Here is a 14,987-nt window from a genome sequence, read left to right as displayed (position 1 = left end):
TATACTCTCTCCTCCCAAAAGTATCTGCTTACCTTGAAGATAGTCACCCAAGCTTCTTTCCAACTTTTTACCAGTCAACTGTTATCTTTCAATCTAGATACACTCAAGAGAAGACATGGTATCTAACTAAAAGTAAGCAACACATAAATTTAGTTTCATAAGGCACCAAAACAAATACCAAAAACTAGACAAAAATTGAGAGAAGCTAGTTTTCTAGCAACAAACAATGTTTAGTAAGTTTGGGGGTTAAAATTTTGCATAAATTTGTGATTTTTAGTAAGATACTTTGATTTGGCGTTATGAAAGTATTAACTGCTGATAAATTAAAACTAACAGTGTCTGTATGGATCAACAGAACAGAATAGAAAGCCCAGAAATAAACCCACACACCTATGGGCAATTAATTTCCGACAAAGGAGGCAAGAGTATACAATGGAGAAAAGACAGTCTCTTCAGCAAGTAGTGTTGGGAAAGCTGGTAGGTCAGTCGCCCAAGGCAATAGAAATAAAAGCAAAAATAAACAAATGGGACCTAATCAAACTTATAAGATTTTGCACAGCAAAGGAAAGGATAAAGAAAACGAAAAGACAACCTACAGACTGAGAGAAAATATTTGCAAATGATGTGACTGACAAGGGCTTGATTTCCAAAATATACAGCTTGTATAACTCAATAACAGAAAAACAAACAACCCAATCAAAAAATGGGCAGAAAATCTAAATATTTTTCCAAAGAAGACATACAGATGGCCAATAGGCACATGAAAAGATGCTCAACATCACTAATTATTAGAGAAATGCAAATCAAAACTAGAAGGAGGCGACAGAGGAATGGATAAAGAAGATATGGTACATATACATATAATGGAATATTACTCGGCCATAAAAGAGAACAAAATAATGCCATTTGCAGCAACATGGATGGTCCTAGAGATTGTCATACTGAGTGAAGTAAGTCAGACAGAGAAAGACAAATATCATATGATATCACTTATATGTGGAATCTAAAAAAATGGTACAATTAAACTTATTTACAAAACAGAAATAGAGTCACAGATATAGAAAACAAACTTATAGTTACCAGCGGCGGGGGAAGGGGGGAGAGATAAATTGGGAGACTGGGATTGACATATATATACACTATATATAAAATAGATAACTAATAAGGACCTACTGTATAGCACAGGGAACTCTACTCATTATTCTGTAATGACCTATATGGGAAAAGAATCTAAAAAAGAGTGGAGATATATATGTATAACTGATTCACTTTGCTGTACACCTGAAAGTAATACAACATTGTAAATCAACTATACTCCAATAAAAATTTTTAAAAATAAATGAATAAAATAGATAACAACAGCAAAACAAAACTGTAATGAGGTACCACCTCATACCAGTCAGAATGGCCATCATTAAAAAGTCTACAAATAACAAATGCTGGAGAGAGTGTGGAAAAAAGAGAACCCTCCTACACTGTTGGTGGGAATGTAAATTAGTACAGCCACTATGGAGAACAGTATGGAAGTTCCTTAAAAAACTAAAAAGAGAGTTGCCATATGATCCAGCAATCCCACTCCTGGGCATATATCCAAAGAAAACTATAATTTGAAAAGATACATGCACCCTAATGTTCATAGCAGCACTATTTACAATAGCTAAGACATGGAAGCAACCTAAGTGCCCATCGACAGATGAATAGATAAAGAAGATGTGGTATATATACACAATGGACTACTACTCAGCCATAAAAAAAGAACTAAATAATGCCATTTGCAGCAACATAGATGGACCTAGAGATTATCATACTAAGTGAAGTAAGTTAGAAAGATAAATACCATATGATATCACTTACATGTGGAATCTAAAATATGACACAGATGAACTTATTTATGAAACATAAACAGACTCACAGACAAAGAAAACAAACTTCTGGTCACCAAGGGGGAAAGAGGGTGGGGGAGGGATTAGGAGTTTGGGATTAGCAGATACAAACAACTATATATAACACAGATAAATAACAAGCTCCTACTGTATAGCACAGAGAACTATATTCAATATCCTGTAGTAAACCATAATGGAAAAGAATTTGAAAAAATATACATATATGACTGAATCACTTTGCTGTACAACACTGTAAATAACTAAAAAATTATAAATCAAATGAAAAACTTTTAATTTTTAAAAATTAAAAAATAAAAATATCAATGTCTGTATGAAATTACAAACAGATTATTTCCATTGATGGCTACTGACTGAGGGTTATAAAGAGAAAATTTTACTACTCCAAATGGTTAAGAGTTCAAAGTAGTAAAAAAAAAAAAAAGTTTATTTGCAAGTCATTAGACCTTTCCCGGAAACATTAGTCTACTTTAGTTCCCTGAAATACACCCTACCAGACATCACCATGAGCCAGTAACCATGACAGTGTGTGGCAGCCTGGCTGCCAGGTGACATGTACATTTGTCCAAAGGGCCAGAAAACACCTGGTAGGGATAAACAGGCTATTGATTAGAGCAGAAAACTGAGAGCTATGAAACTGCCACAGAAAATGAAATGCCACTGCTAGGCTGCAGGAATCCCATCTTAGGCTGAGGAAGTTTAATCATCTCTGCTTCTTTTTATTCCTTTTCTTATAGGTGTTCATAGGGAAAAACATATACACACTCACACATCAGATTGAGGCAACTCTAAGGCAGACAGCTGTGTTCCACTGGACTTGTAAAAGGAACAAAAAAGAAAAGGAGGTGATGTATGTACCAGAAAGGGGGTGAAGGTTAGGAAGGGGAAGTATGTAAATGAAGACAGAACTAGCAAATATGGTGAATGGTAAAATGTGTTGCCAGCTGGAAGATGACTATGTTTTAACACTAAATGAGGTTTCAGAAACTAACAGCTTGATAGTATTCCTCTATTATTGAATTATGAACTGAGAATCTCAGGGGACCCAGAGCTAAAAAGCTGGGAATACTGTGGTATTCCATGTGGGTACCACGTGAGTTGGCCTATTCCAGAACAAACTGAAAATGGCTAATTTATGAGGCCTTTAAAGTAACGTATTAGAAGAATGACCATTGTATAAGTATTAGAAGAATGACCATTGTATAAGAGGGTAAGGGGAAATTCTGTTTTAATAATTTGACAGTTAAAAATGAACATCTCACTTCCCCTATTTCAATCTTGGTTTCCTTTAGCTAAATGTTTCCTTTCTTTACCACTCCCTTTACAAACCAAATGGAAGGGCTGTTTAGAGCTAACTCCCTGGCCACAACCCTGGCTGTTTAGAGCTAATATAACTGGAGCTAAAAAAAAAAGATCTTTCTCACTGGCACAAAGAATCTTCAAGGTAGTTAGGAAATGCTCCCAGCAGTAAGCTGAGCATCCCTGATACACTAAATGGAGACAGGAGTCTGACTATAGTGACTGAGCATGGCCTGAGGACCCCAAAGGCTGCTAAGGCCCCTCTGAGGCTCAGCATCAAGGGATTCTAAAGTTAGAAATGCTGTTTCCACATCAAAACCACTGGAGTATAAAGCAGATCCGGAGAAACACTGGCTAAGGAAGCCTCACAAACCACATGAAACAGAACAATGAGAGGCTGGAGAATTCCACAAGAAAAGAGGAGAATATTTCTCAAGAAAGAGAATATATATTTCAACTGTGCAGAGAGAAAGTTAATTAGGTATCTCAACTTCCCTCCCAGCCAAGTAGCCTCCTTAACTGTTAACTCAGTTTGAGTGCTTACTACATATACCTGGAGCAGCGATGGGAACTCTCACCAGTAAGATACATGCTCAGGTATGCACTTGGGAAATGGCTCTCACTTTCTTTTCTGTGACTTTATTTTATCGCCTCAATTCATGGGACAAAAGTAAATGAGCATTAAAAATTAAAACCAATAAAATGAAGGGACACAGAAAAATCAATCAGATAATGTGCCTGTCCTGCAGATGGCTTTGTTCACATTCCAAGACTCTTTACGAAAGGCAAGAACAGGAAAAATCACCACCCAACCAACAGCAGTCATTTCAGCTATTTAACAGTGTTTTTTAAGTGGCAGGTCACAATACATTAAGTCAGATGATCAATTCAGTGGGCTGCTACCATCATTTTTTTAAAAAAGGAAGTCAAATAGAATAGAGAAGAAAATATCAGTGTGTTTTGCAAGAAGTAAAAGAATTGTCTCATGAAACTTTATTTCAAATGTATGCGTGTATATATGTACTGGGTCCTGATAATAAAATGTTATTTCTTAGAGTGAATTAAAATCTAAAAAAGTTTGAAAACCACCAAGCTATTGGAAACTGAAGGGACTAGACCAGAGCAGAATACTATAGAGATTGTGTATGGATCAAATACTTATGAATTGTGAAGAAGTTTGTGGGTCAACTGAGCAGGCTCAGTCAATAAACAAAGATCACTGTCAGAGCTACTGTCAGAGTTATCCAAGAACTCTAACATCGTCCTGGAGCTAAGCAGTACACGCTCCCAGTCTGAACACAGAGGAAAGCCACCACTGAAACTGAGCTGAGAGGAAATGCTGGCTGGTATACGTAGGCCCCTCCAGCATTTGTCAAGATAAAAGAAATCTGGACTCTGGAAGGAAATGAGATGACAGTTTCTACTTCTAGAGGATCATAGGCCGAGGCCACAACCAAAGGACTCACTCACTGGCTGAGAGATCAAGCCTTCTAGAACAGGGGTAGGTGAAGAGAAGAAGAAACCGTTCTCCTAGTCCTGCCAAACCAGCCCTTCCTTCCTGGCACAGCTAACCAAGGTGATGGACGCTCTGTTTTGAGCACGTCTGCATTCTTTTATTCCTACCAGCTCCTGATCCCTGACATAGTCACCTCCCCTGCCCATCTCCCCCCTATTCTCCTGACCCCCAACATAGTCACATCCTCTGCTCATCCCCATTTGGCCTAATCAAATAGCCCAGTCCTAGCTATACAGTAGCAAGGGAAGCCCTGCACAAGAGACGAGTCCTTCCTAAATGGAGATCTGAATACTAGATAGACAATATGATCTTTTAGGAGATGCCGCAAGACCTGTGTTCTGTTTGGGAGTTGGAAGAATATCTTTGAGAAAAGCAAAGATATTCTTCAGATGACGGGATCTCCATATCTCCTTGCATTGAGCCAGACCTGTCCTCAAGTTCTGAAGTCCCTTAGAAAGTAGGAGACATGATCTGCCTCACTTAGTAAATAATGGCAGGTCTAAGGAAAACTTCAAAAGTTCTTCACTTGTTCTCAACTCAAATAAGAACATTAATCATCTTATTTGCACCTTTCAGAAAGGGATGGCTAGAGACAATTCTAGCAACACCTTCCTGCTAAGAAATGAAAAAAGGATTTCTAACCCTGATCCTAATTCTGTCAAAGCACAGTTGAGATGCAAGTAACACATTCCTTCAATTTTAGACAGGGATTAAGCAAATTGCCCAGGGCCTTGCAGCATGGTAGTAGAGGCAGCGATTGGCACTGCTACAGCCTTGTCTGGTTTTCAACTTCCTAGATCATGTTCCTTTGATTCTATCAGCTGATGCTCAGAGCCCAGAGTACATATTGCCAAATTACTTTCTGAGAAAGCTCAAATACAAGGAAAGCTGGTATATATCTGTGCAACTATATAAGTATGAGTTTGGTACCTGTAAGAGAGCATGGTGCATCGTCACCTCCAGTTCGGCTAAAACATGGGCAGCATCCTCACTGTCCTCTTGGACCTCCAGGTCCTCCTCAGGGATGGTGTCCCAGTTGCCCTGGTGGGCAACCAGCGTGTGCACTAGTTCATACTGGCCAGGGAGTGCCAGGCTGACCCGAGTCTGAGTCCCATAGGTGAAGCGGAGGCGCCGAAGCTTACAGTTCTCCTCACTGCCCAGCTTGGTGGTGGGAAGCACCTGCACCCCCAAGAGCAGGTTCAACAGCTGGCACTTGACATTACAGTCCTGGCCGAGGATCAAGATGCAGGGGAGGCAGTCCACAATCTGCTGGAGGTACTTCTCTTCCTTAGGTGGGAAGGAAATGCAGCTCAGCTGGCCTGGTTGGGGAAGGGGAGGGTGGAGAAGGAGTACAGAGAGAAGAGTGAGGAGGGGTAGGGAGATCCCATTAGGATGTCAGGCTCCTAGGAAAGAAATTTCTAGGAAGCTCTTGGCTGAAGGAGATACCAGGAAAACATCCCAGTCAGAAAAGGTTCCTCAAATATCAAACAGGATTCCCCTCTCTGGCTCATTCCCAGAACAGTTGTTTCTATCCAGAAAGGTGGCAGTGACCTGATCTACCCTCCCCTCTTGTTTTTCAACCAGTGGAGGGACAGCCTAAGGAGTTTACAAGGACTCAAGTACAAGATCATTAAACTGACAAAGCCAGAAAAGACTACACTAACTGGGATGTGAATCCAAGAACCGAATATATCAAAATGAAAACCTTCCTTGTGACATAAGACCTAATACTTGAACATATAAAGGCCCTTTAAAATGACTCTACCACATGCAGTTTTAGCTTATTTTCCTCATTTATAACATATTTTATAACTAAATGTATCAGCCAGTCTTTAAATACGCATGTATTGAAATAAAATGTTATTCAAGTGTGCATAAGCTCTAGAATCTCTTCTGGTTCATTTCACTGATGGCTGGTGACAGCATCCCAGCTGCCAAGTCATCTGTTTCCTTAAAACACTGGGTGCTCAAGATCAATATCTCCTAATCAAATCACATTTTTTCAGTTTATGGAGGACAAGACCCTGAATAAGACAAAGGGAAAGAACTACCTGTTAGGATAAAATCCAGGCAAATCTAGGAAGAGATGTGATCCATCTCAGAAATATCCTTTCAGGACACCACACTCATCTAAACAGATCAAATAATACTCAAGAGAAAACAAGGGACTTCCCTGGTGGCACAGTGATTAAGAATCTGCCTGCCAATGCAGGTGACACGGGTTTTGAGCCCTGGTCCGGGAAGATCCCACATGCCTCGGAGCAACTAACCCCGTGCGCCACAACTACTGAGCCTGTGCTCTAGAGCCCGTGAGCCACAACTAGTGAGCCTGCGTGCCACAACTGCTGAAGCCCGCGTGCACAGAGCCCGTGCTCCGCAACAAGGGAAGCCACCACAATGAGAAGCCCGTGCACCGCAATGAAGAGTAGCCCACGCTAACTGCAGCTAGAGAAAGCCCGCGTGCAGCAACGAAGACCCAATGCAGCCAGAAATAAATAAATGAAAATAAAAAATAAATTTAAAAAAATTTTTAAAAGAGAGAAAACAAAAGTCTTCCTAAAGTATGAGAACATCTATTTGGGAAAAAGAATCAGAAATTAGTTGACTAGAACTCTCATATTCTGAACTCGATCACTCCCCAGGTTGTTCAGTGCCAGTGCCTGCCCAAGTCTAAGATTCAGGCAACTTTGTGTTTGTCCAGAAAGGCACAGACACACGGTTCTTAGGCTGTTAGAAGTCCAATCTCGGAGCCAAATACATACATCTTAATTGAAATTTAGAGTGGCACCAAGTGAAACAGTATTTGCTTTAGTCACTTAACCATGAGCTATTCATTTTGTTTATGTAATTGAAGAGAGGCCTGATTCATTTAAGAGGTTGTCCTACTTCAGACTCTACCTATCCTGCTTCAAACTCAGTATTTCAAATCCTCAAATATTTTTCTCTCCCACAAATGGTACCACCAAAAGATTTAAGGAAGTTGGCTTTCACCAAGCCCCCTTTATGAATTTCATTAAGCCCTTCCTTTCATGTCGGCCTATAAGTACATCACCTGGCCAGCACATGTAAACCAGTAATACGAGACACTGAAAGAGGAAATCTCTCCTCCTGGGACAGATGAGAAAGCAAAGTGTTAACTGAGTGCCCAATTCTGTGCAAGGTATTTACTAAGCTCGAGAGTAAAACACCAGACAACTGGTCTAATATTTGACCCACTGATACAATCTAAAAGCAAGGGGACACAGCCAATTGCTGTGAGACCACTTAACAAGTAGTGAGTCCTGAGTCCCTTCATATCTTATTGACAACTAAACAACACTTACCACAGTTGTCAGGGAGGAAAAACAATTTTCCTCTACCCTTTTAGTTTCCTCTGGCTGGGTCTAAGAATTAAATTGACATGAGACAGATTACCAGGAGAAAATGAAATTTAATTAGGTACACACGGGGAATCCGAACATGAGATTCCAAAGACGGGTTAAATGAGATACATATGTCATCCTGGACTAAGGAGAGGGGGTAGGGGGCTGGGTTTTCAGAGGGAAACAAGGCAATTCACAGTAAGAATGAAGAGTAAATGTTTGGTAAACAAATGTTTGCTGGGCCATCCAGAAACAATGGGACATAGAGAGGACTTTGACCAAACAGGCCTTGCTAGGTTCCTCCCCTGACTACTACACCTGGTTCATATTATACTGTAGCTAGCCCTGGTGATAGTTCTCTTTCTGGGATAGGTCCTCTATCTAAATTCTTTTGGGCAGTTAAGGCAAAGGAGATAAAAGCTCTTCCTGAGCCTTTTGTTTCTTTAAAACAACAAAGCCTAAAGTAATCTTCATACCACAGAGACACATTTTAAGATGGCAAATTTTGCTCCCCTATACAGACTATTCTAGTTGTATGTTTATAATTACCAAAAGCAGGAAGAACCATCATATTTCCCTCTGTATCCTCAACACCCAACACAATGACTAAAAAATAGTTAGTGCTTTGTTACACGCTTGCTTGCTCTGTGTAAGAATCCATTTACCATGGAGAACTGTCTACAGAAAGCCATAAGTGGTTCTACTAAGTACTAAGAAAAGTCCAGTAGCATGATGAACAGTCCGGTACCATGAATAGCATAGGAGCAACTGTCTCTTCTAAAAACCTCCTTCATCTCAACATGGAGAGTAGAAATGGACAACAGAATAGTACCTCCCCATTCACCTGCAGACCAGTCTCAGCCTGAGCAGTGAGAAGTCCAGTTAGATTCACTCTTATCTACCCTTCCTGTTCTTTCTCTTTTCCCAGTCTTCCTCAGATCTCAGACGGGTGTCCAAACTCCCACTAACAAAACTTATAAAAATAAGCCTAAATAAAAGCCATAATAAAAATAAGCTTAAATGAGTTTTGTGACTGCTGCTGCTGGGAGAGCAGGTAATAGAGAACAAAAACCAACTAACCATTTTTCAGGACCAGAGGGAGAGATCTCAACACCTCTGAGACCTCAGGGTCAACTATAGGAAAGCCAGTAAACCATGCTGCATTGGCCAAAACCACAGCAGACATACCCCATTACTCATCTGGTCCAAATTATCACACCCCCATCTCTGCAGTGACAAAAACAGTCACTATAAATAAACCCGCTAGAGTCAAACAACCATAGGCCAGTGCAATGGGAGAGGGGGCTGACAGCGAAACCAGTTCTAATTTTCCTTTCCACGCATTCTGCTAGGGTTCTGCGTGCAACCCACTGGACTGAGAAAAGGTCTTCAAAATGGATATCGCCATCTGTTTTTCAAAACGTCATTATCCAAGGCCTTTGCTTCTCCCACTGATCTTTAGCTTTTTCCTTGCTCTTCAACGTGTCTACAAGATTTGAACAAGAGCACGGAGAGAAATGAAGCTGAAACGAGATCGTTTCACTCCTTGCTACTCTCGGCAAATGCGTTGGCGAGGGAGGAGCGCAGCGAGGGAGTGGTCAGAGCACCAGCCGAGGGCAGACGCTCTGATCCCGGGCTTCACCACCGACTGGCAATCTACTTGTTTCTCTCAGCCTTGGATTTCTCATCTGTGAACTAAGGGACTTGGATTAGATCATCTTTAACACCCCTTCCAGTTCTGAAATTCCAGGGTTCCATCAGGTTTTAACTGTTGAAAGAAAAATAACTGAGGGGGATGGGCAGTTGGTCTGATTGTTTTTATTTTAAACTGTACGTGAATTTAATTACTCGAGCTCTCCCTGGACTACTATAAAGGCAGATCAAAAGCTGACTGAACTAGCCAGGGGCTCTGAGGACCTACCAGGCAGTTTTAGCAGTTTTCTTAAGAAGAGATTAAAAACTGTAGACTGACGGTAGGAGGGAGGAAGAAAATCTGTTTCAGAGTTAGAGCAGCTGCCTCACTGACAGTTAAAGGACTTTCGAGTTAATCAGATTTTCTTTTGTAATTAATATAACAGCATCTGCATATGGGGCTGCCGGAAGGTAACAGCATGGCCTCTCAGCTGGAGCACAACCCTGCCAACTCTGGCTGCAGGAAAATTCAAATTGTCTTAAATGTAAGCCAAGACTTTTTTTTTTCTTGATGATTCGTAAAAACAGATTATCTTGATTTGGGTTACTTCTAAACAAACGTTTCAAACTACAAGGAGGAGAGCAGCTAAAGCAGCAACGCATTTTGTTTATCTGTTTTAGATAATGAAGGGGAACGAAATATATCATCCCAAAATATGCCTCTTTGACATATTATTTTGAACAGGTTATTTTTAAGAAACAGCAGACACAGGTGAAACTCTGGAAACTGAGAAGTTACTCTTTCATAAGAGACATATTTAAAAGAGAAATCTCCATTTGTAAGGGTGTCTTCCTCCAGTACCAGGAAGAGGAGGGCTCAAAATCTCGAGAAACTCTTATCAATGCAGAAAGCAACCACTTAAAACTACATAACAACCTTACCCTTCTTTACTGTGCTTTTCCTGATAACCGCCCATAAATGACTCCCCCCACCTCACTCCACCCCAGTAGTGTTTTATCTTTAGCTGGAAATCGTATTTAAGGTAGTGTCTTGGGCCATTTTGGAGTCACGCAGTTTTTCCAGGGTATATCCCATGTGTACAGGAGGTACACATGTTATAAAATTTCTGGTTGTTTCTCTCCCATTAATCTTTTTATAACAGGGGTGTCTCAGCCAAGAACCTAGAAGGGTAGAGGGAAAATTATTTTTCCTCCCCCACAATAATATTTACTGAGCCCTTTCTAAGTACATCACTTTATTTGCCCCATTTCATTTAATGTTCACAATTCTACCAGACATAAACTATTATTATCCCCATTTGTAGATGAGGAAGCAGTAGCTTAAAAGGCAAAACAGAACAAAAAAGAAGCCATGTTTCTCCATTTCTCTAAGCAGATAAAAAGTGGAACACAGGGCAGAGCAGGAACTGTTCTTAAGTCTCAGGGGGCCAGGTGAATACTTAATGGTAAACAATGTCCCTGAAGGGTGGCAGAATATGCCATCCCCCAAAATGCCACTTTGGCATAAGGATTATTTTGAGCTAAAGGCACTCGACAAACAGCAGGTATAAGAAGGGCACTCTGACCTCCCTTTATCTTCCTGAAAGCAAGAGATAAAACCCCCATTGGGAAGATGTCCTCCCTACAACAGAAGGAAAGCAACATTCTTATCACCAGAGACTGGGAGTCGAGATCAAGAAAAATCTGTACAAATAAGCCTTGTTAAAGTAGCCAGTACCTTCCTAGTTACTTTCCCACCGTTAACTGCCCTAGCCCGAGCCCCTTTGTCTTGTCACGCTTTCATAATTTACTTCTTTGTCCAGTTCAACTCTGTTTCTTTGAGTCTTCATTCTTTTGTGAGGACTCCCATGTATATGTAAAATTTAACAAAGTGCTTACGCTTTTCTCCTGTTTATCTGTCTTATGTCAGTTTAATTCTTAGGCCCAGCTGCAGATAATAAGATAGAGGAGATATTCTTCCTCCTCTACCTGCCCTACCACACTTTCTCCCAATGTGGGGACAAACACAACTCAGTAGTTGTAGGACCCCAATTTAAAGCAGACTGACAGAGTCCTTACAAAAACTGCCCAAGATGATGAGGCCTGGGAGAAAAAAACAGCATTACCACTAGCTGGTGAACACTTTTAAAAAATGTTATTGTTATTCTACCTAAGAGCTCTAGAGTCCCTTTTCTAAAAGAAACAGTCGGTAATTTTCAGAGAAACTTTTAATGTTCCTCTCATCAGTTAGTCTGTATTACCCTTTGGGTTGAGGTTAAGATTATTCTAAAAAGGGAGAATTGGCGGGAAGTAACGTTAATGACGTTTCATTTATTTATTTATTTATTGAATGCTTGAATTTTATTTTTTTATACAGCAGGTTCTTTCTTTTTTTCTTTTTTTTTTTTTTCCGGACGCGCAGGCTCAACGACCATGGCTCACGGGCCCAGCCACCGGATTTTCCCAGACCGGGGCACGAACCCGTGTCCCCTGAATCGGCAGGCAGACTCTCAACCACTGCGCCACCAGGGAAGCCCAGCAGGTTCTTATTAGTCATCAATTTTATACACATCAGTGTATACATGTCAATCCCAATCGCCCAATTCATCCCACCCCCACCCCCACCGCTTTCCCCCCTTGGTGCCCATACTTTTGTTCTCTACATCTGTCTCTCAATTTCTGCCCTGCAAACCGATTCATCTGTACCATTTTCCTAGGTTCCACATATATGGGTTAATATACGATATTTGTTTTTCTCTTTCTGACTTACTTCATTCTGTATGACAGTCTCTAGATCCATCCACGTCTCAACAAATGACCCAATTTCGTTCCTTTTTATGGCTGAGTAATATTCCATTGTATATATGTACCACATCTTCTTTATCCATTCGTCTGTCGATGGGCATTTAGGTTGCTTCCATGACCTGGCTATTGTAAACAGTGCTGCAATGAACATTGGGGTGCATGTGTCTTTTTGCATTATGGTTTTCTCTGGGTATATACCCAGTAGCGGGATTGCTGGGTCATATGGTAATTCTGTTTTTAGTTTTTTAAGGAACCTCCATACTGTTCTCCATAGTGGCTGTATCAATTTACATTCCCATCAACAGTGCAGGAGGGTTCCCTTTGCATTTGTTGTTTGTAGACTTTCTGATGATACCCATTCTAACTGGTGTGAGGTGATACCTCATTGTAGTTTTGATTTGCATTTCTCTAATCATTAGTGATGTTGAGCAGCTTTTCATTTGCTTCTTGACCATATGTATGTCTTCTTTGGAGAAATGTCTATTAAGGTCTTCTGCCCATTTTTGGATTGGGTTTTTTTTTTTTTAATATTGAGCTGCAAGAGCTGTTTATATACCTTAGGGATTAATCCTTTGTCCATTGATTCGTTTGCAAATATTTTCTCCCATTCTGAAGGCTGTCTTTTCATCTTGTTTATGGTTTCCTTTGCTGTGCAAAAGCTTTTAAGTTTCATTAGGTCCCATTTGCTCATTTTTGTTTTTATTTCCATTACTCTAGGAGGTGGATCAAAAAAGATCTTGCATGATTTATGTCAAAGAGTGTTCTTCCTATGTTTTCCTCTAAGAGTTTTATAGTGTCCGGTGTTACATTTAGGTCTCTAATCCATTTTGAGTTTATTTTTGTGTATGGTGTTAGGCAGCGTTCTAATTTCATTCTTTTACATGTAGCTGTCCAGTTTTCACAGCACCACTTATTGAAGAGACTGTCTTTTCTCCATTGTATATCCTTGCCTCCTTTGTCATAGATTAGTTGACCATAGGTGCATGGGTTTATCTCGGGGCTTTCTATCTTGTTCCATTGATCTATGTTTCTGTTTTTGTGCCAGTACCATATTGTCTTGATTACTGTAGCTTTCTAGTATAGTCTGAAGTCAGGGAGTCTGATTCCTCCAGCTCTGTTTTTTTCCCTCAAGACTGCTTTGGCTATTTGGGGTCTTTTGTGTCACCATACAAATTTTAAGATTTTTTCGTTCTAGTTCTGTAAAAAATGCCATTGGTAATTTGATAGGGATTGCATTCAATCTGTAGATTGCTTTGGATAGTATAGTCATTTTCACAATGTTGATTCTTCCAATCCAAGAACATGGTATATCGCTCCATCTGTTGGTATCATCTTTAATTTCTTTCATCAGTGTCTTATAGTTTTCTGCATACAGGTCTTTTGTCTCCCTAGGTAGGTTTATTCCTAGGTATTTTATTCTTTTTGTTGCAATGGTAAATGGGAGTGTTTCCTTTATTTCTCTTTCAGATTTTTCATCATTAGTGTATAGGAATGCATTAATTTTGATACTGCAACTTTACCAAATTCATTGATTAGCTCTAGTAGTTTTCTGGTGGCATCTTTAGGATTCTCTATGTATATTATCATGTCATCTGCAAATAGTGACAGTTTTACTTCTTCTTTTCCAATTTGTATTCCTTTTCTTTTTCTTCTCTGATTGCCGTGGCTAGGACTTCCAAAACTATGTTGAATAATAGCGGTGAGAGTGGACATTCTTGTCTTGTTCCTGATCTTAGAGGAAATGCTTTCAGTTTTTCACCATTGAGACTGATGTTTCCTGTGGGTTTGTCGTATATGGCCTTTATTATGTTGAGGTAGGTTCCCTCTATGCCCACTTTCTGGAGAGTTTTTATCATAAGTGGGTGTTGAATTTTGTAAAAAGCTTCTTCTGCATCTATTGAGATGATCATATGGTTTTTCTTCTTCAATTTGTTAATATGCTGTATCACACTGATTGATTTGCATATATTGAAGAATGCTTGCATCCCTGGGATAAATCCCACTTGATCATGGTATATGATCCTTTCAATGTGTTGTTGGATTCTGTTTGCTAGTATTTAGTTGAGGATTTTTGCATCTATATTCATCAGTGATATTGGTCTGTAATTTTTTTGTAGTATCTTTGTCTTGTTTTGGTATTAGGTTGATGGTGGCCTCATAGTACGAGTTTGGGAGGGTTCCTTCCTCTGCAGTTTTTTGGAAGAGTTTGAGAAAGATGGGTGTTAGCTATTCTCTAAATGTTTGATAGAATTCACCTGTGAAGCCGTCTGGTCCTGGACTTTTGTTTGTTGGGAGATTCTTTTTTTTTTTTTTTTTTTTTTTTTTTTTTTTTTGCGGTACGCGGGCCTCTCACTGTTGTGGCCTCTCCCGTTGCGGAGCACAGGCTCCGGACGCACAGGCTCAGCGGCCATGGCTCACGGGCCCAGCCGCTCCGTGGCATGTGGGATCTTCCCGGCCCAGGGAACGAACCCG

General features: G+C 40.2%; 1 protein-coding gene across 2 annotated transcripts in view; it reads right to left on the bottom strand.

Moving 5' to 3' along the window:
* The window catches only part of DSTYK (dual serine/threonine and tyrosine protein kinase), a gene marked incomplete at both ends in the record, with an annotated part of 54,596 nt that overhangs the window by 25,218 nt on the left and 14,391 nt on the right, over positions 1-14,987 (bottom strand). For both annotated transcript variants that reach the window (XM_079698402.1, XM_079698403.1), the window contains one exon: positions 5,647-6,035. In XM_079698402.1, the coding sequence (XP_079554528.1) occupies positions 5,647-6,035 (389 nt within the window). The remainder of the gene's footprint in view (positions 1-5,646; positions 6,036-14,987) is intronic.

Source organism: Hyperoodon ampullatus (assembly GCF_949752795.1).
Source record: "Hyperoodon ampullatus genome assembly, chromosome: 2".
NCBI lineage: Eukaryota > Metazoa > Chordata > Mammalia > Artiodactyla > Ziphiidae > Hyperoodon > Hyperoodon ampullatus.
Note: the sequence above shows the minus strand (reverse complement) of the source record. Positions and strands in the feature narration are given on the sequence as shown.